The sequence below is a fragment of the Pterocles gutturalis genome, unplaced genomic scaffold, assembly GCF_000699245.1.
Source record: "Pterocles gutturalis isolate BGI_N339 unplaced genomic scaffold, ASM69924v1 scaffold6867, whole genome shotgun sequence".
NCBI lineage: Eukaryota > Metazoa > Chordata > Aves > Pterocliformes > Pteroclidae > Pterocles > Pterocles gutturalis.
The window spans coordinates 30,822-33,030 of record NW_010107808.1 but is presented as its reverse complement, the minus strand read 5'-3'; the positions used below and the strand labels follow the sequence as shown (position 1 = coordinate 33,030).

General features: G+C 52.7%; 1 protein-coding gene across 1 annotated transcript in view; it reads right to left on the bottom strand.

The window, feature by feature from the left end:
- The window catches only part of LOC104460960 (phytanoyl-CoA dioxygenase, peroxisomal-like), a 4,558-nt gene extending 4,496 nt beyond the window's left edge, over positions 1-62 (bottom strand). Inside the window, exon 1 of the mRNA XM_010072369.1 lies at positions 5-62. Coding sequence (XP_010070671.1) covers positions 5-62 — 58 coding nt within the window. The remainder of the gene's footprint in view (positions 1-4) is intronic.
- Between the last annotated feature and the right edge of the window lie 2,147 nt (positions 63-2,209).

The following is a 2,209-nucleotide window of genomic DNA, read 5'->3' as shown; positions in this document are numbered from 1 at the left end:
AGGTGCCGGAGGATGGCATCCAGCCGAGCTGCCGGCCCCGACTGCTTCCGGAGCTGCTCCATCGTGCCCCGGGAGGACAGAGCGCTCGGTCCCCAGCCTGACCCTGTAAACATAGCCAGGGAGGAGCGGGGCCCGTTGGCGTCTGCGGCCTTTGCCTCGGCCGCACATGCGTCAGCAGCCGTGCATGCTCAGAAAGGCCACAGAAACCCTGCCGGGAGCCAAGGGCTGGCAGGGTTTGCACAATGGGAGGGCCTGCTGGAGGCTGGGATGTACGTGGGGAAAGCTCATCGCGTGCTTTTGCACGTCCTCTCCTGCCCGTGTTTTTCCGCTTCTCCGCCAGCAGTGACTGAGCTGGAAGGGTTTCATCAGCCCTGTGCTCTGTGCTGTGCCTGGCGCTCTCGGGCACAGACCCCAGCCGAGGCCAGCAGGGATATTTTTCTTCTCTCCTCTGTCTCAGGAGACTGTCAGAGCTTGCCTCATTCCTCCATGAATCAGTTTGGAGAGATTTTTATGGCCCCACTGGTGCCCTGCAGTGGTGGCAGAGCATGTTTTCCAAGTCCTGCATTTGCCCTGACAGAGATGTGGGGTGTCTGCAGACTGCTGGGTGGCCTTTCTCCCCAGCCTTCTGGGACAGCTCTGAGTAAGAAAAGAGGGGAAGATGCAAAAGGAGTCACAGCAAAGCACCTGGGGAGGTGGGAGGGGAGTTAAAAAAAGCATGGAGGGGAAAACCTGGGGTAGGGAGAGGGGGACTAAGTGTAAAAAATGGGCAGCTGCAAATAGAGGTTGCAAAAAATAAGCTGCAAAGGCTTGGTATTCCTCTGGAGCTGGGATACATTTAAAAGCGGCACATTCAATATACACTGTCCTTAGCACACTCTCATCTGCCTTAATGCACGAGTGCATCAACACGTTCGAGGAGAATATTAAGGGATCGAAACCAGCCTCATCACCAAGACCCACAGCACAGTTCAGAAGATGATTTTCATCATCTTTGCACATGTCCCCTGTTGCCACTGCACCACAGAGCCTCACTGCTCCTGCAAAGTGGACTTCAGGCCCCCCATGTCACAGGACAAACCAGCCTGTGCCACTGGTGTGACAATCCGTTCATCTTCAAGCCCTATGCTGTGAAGCGGATGCTGCTGGAAGGTGGCGTGTCTCCGGCTGGAATTTGCTGTCCTTCATCTTTCCTCTTTCCGTGGGCCAAAGGGATTGTCTCTGACCAGGACAGAGCAGAGGGGTGGGGACAGAAGTAAGAGCTCTGAGGAGGACAAAGGTGGGAGGAAGGCAGTGTGCTCCCTGCTCCAGGTCCAGCCTTGCAGGCTGCTCTCCCACCTGCTCACCCAGGAGATGGAAAAGTTGGGGATCTAGAGGAAAGAGCAGGGAGAGTAGAGAGGAGTGGTAAACTGAGGACAGTGAACCCAGTAACAAATACACGGTAATAACACAAGCTGGATAGCAGCATCAGGACAGGAAAGAAGTTATGCTAAGAATTTGTGTTATTTTGCCAACACAACTTATCCAAACAGATCTCCACACCTGCCCAGTTTGTTGATAAACCCATTCGGCATGAGCAGCCCAGCTCAGCCAGGCTCTGCTCCCAAAGACGCACCATCAAGAGGAAGTCACCTGGCTGCTCCAGGTCTCGCGATGATAGGGTGTGCAACAAAACTCTGTGTCACAGCTCCTTTAGGAAGCTCAACGCCATTTTGCAACAGGTTTTGCTGGAATCTGAGGTGACGTGTTGATGGACCAAAACCTCAGCTGTCAATATTCTAAGCTTCATGTTAGGGCTACAGATAAACAGAAGCCAAGGCAGGGATAGGAAGTGCTTCTGAACTTAACCTGTGTCCTAAAAGCTGATTTCCTTTAAAACTCAGTGGCAAAACTCCCAGTAAATTAAGTAAAGCAGTACCTCAGCAGGTTTTACATACTCCATGGACTGGGGGCATTCTTGTTTAAGGCTCTCATGGTCAGTGGCTCCACGTACACTCGGTGCAGTTAGTCATTCGTCTTGCCGGCTACAAGAAAGCATGGGCTGTTCAAAAAAGTGGGACAAACATGGTTAGGAACACAGAAAAAAAGCCTCTCAAAACTATTTTGTGTAGTCAGAGACAAGCCTGTGGGCACCACGAAGGGACAACAAGCAGCAGCAGTGACAGCACCCAGACCTTCATTGCCAACGAAATCAGACCTTTGACTCCTGAGC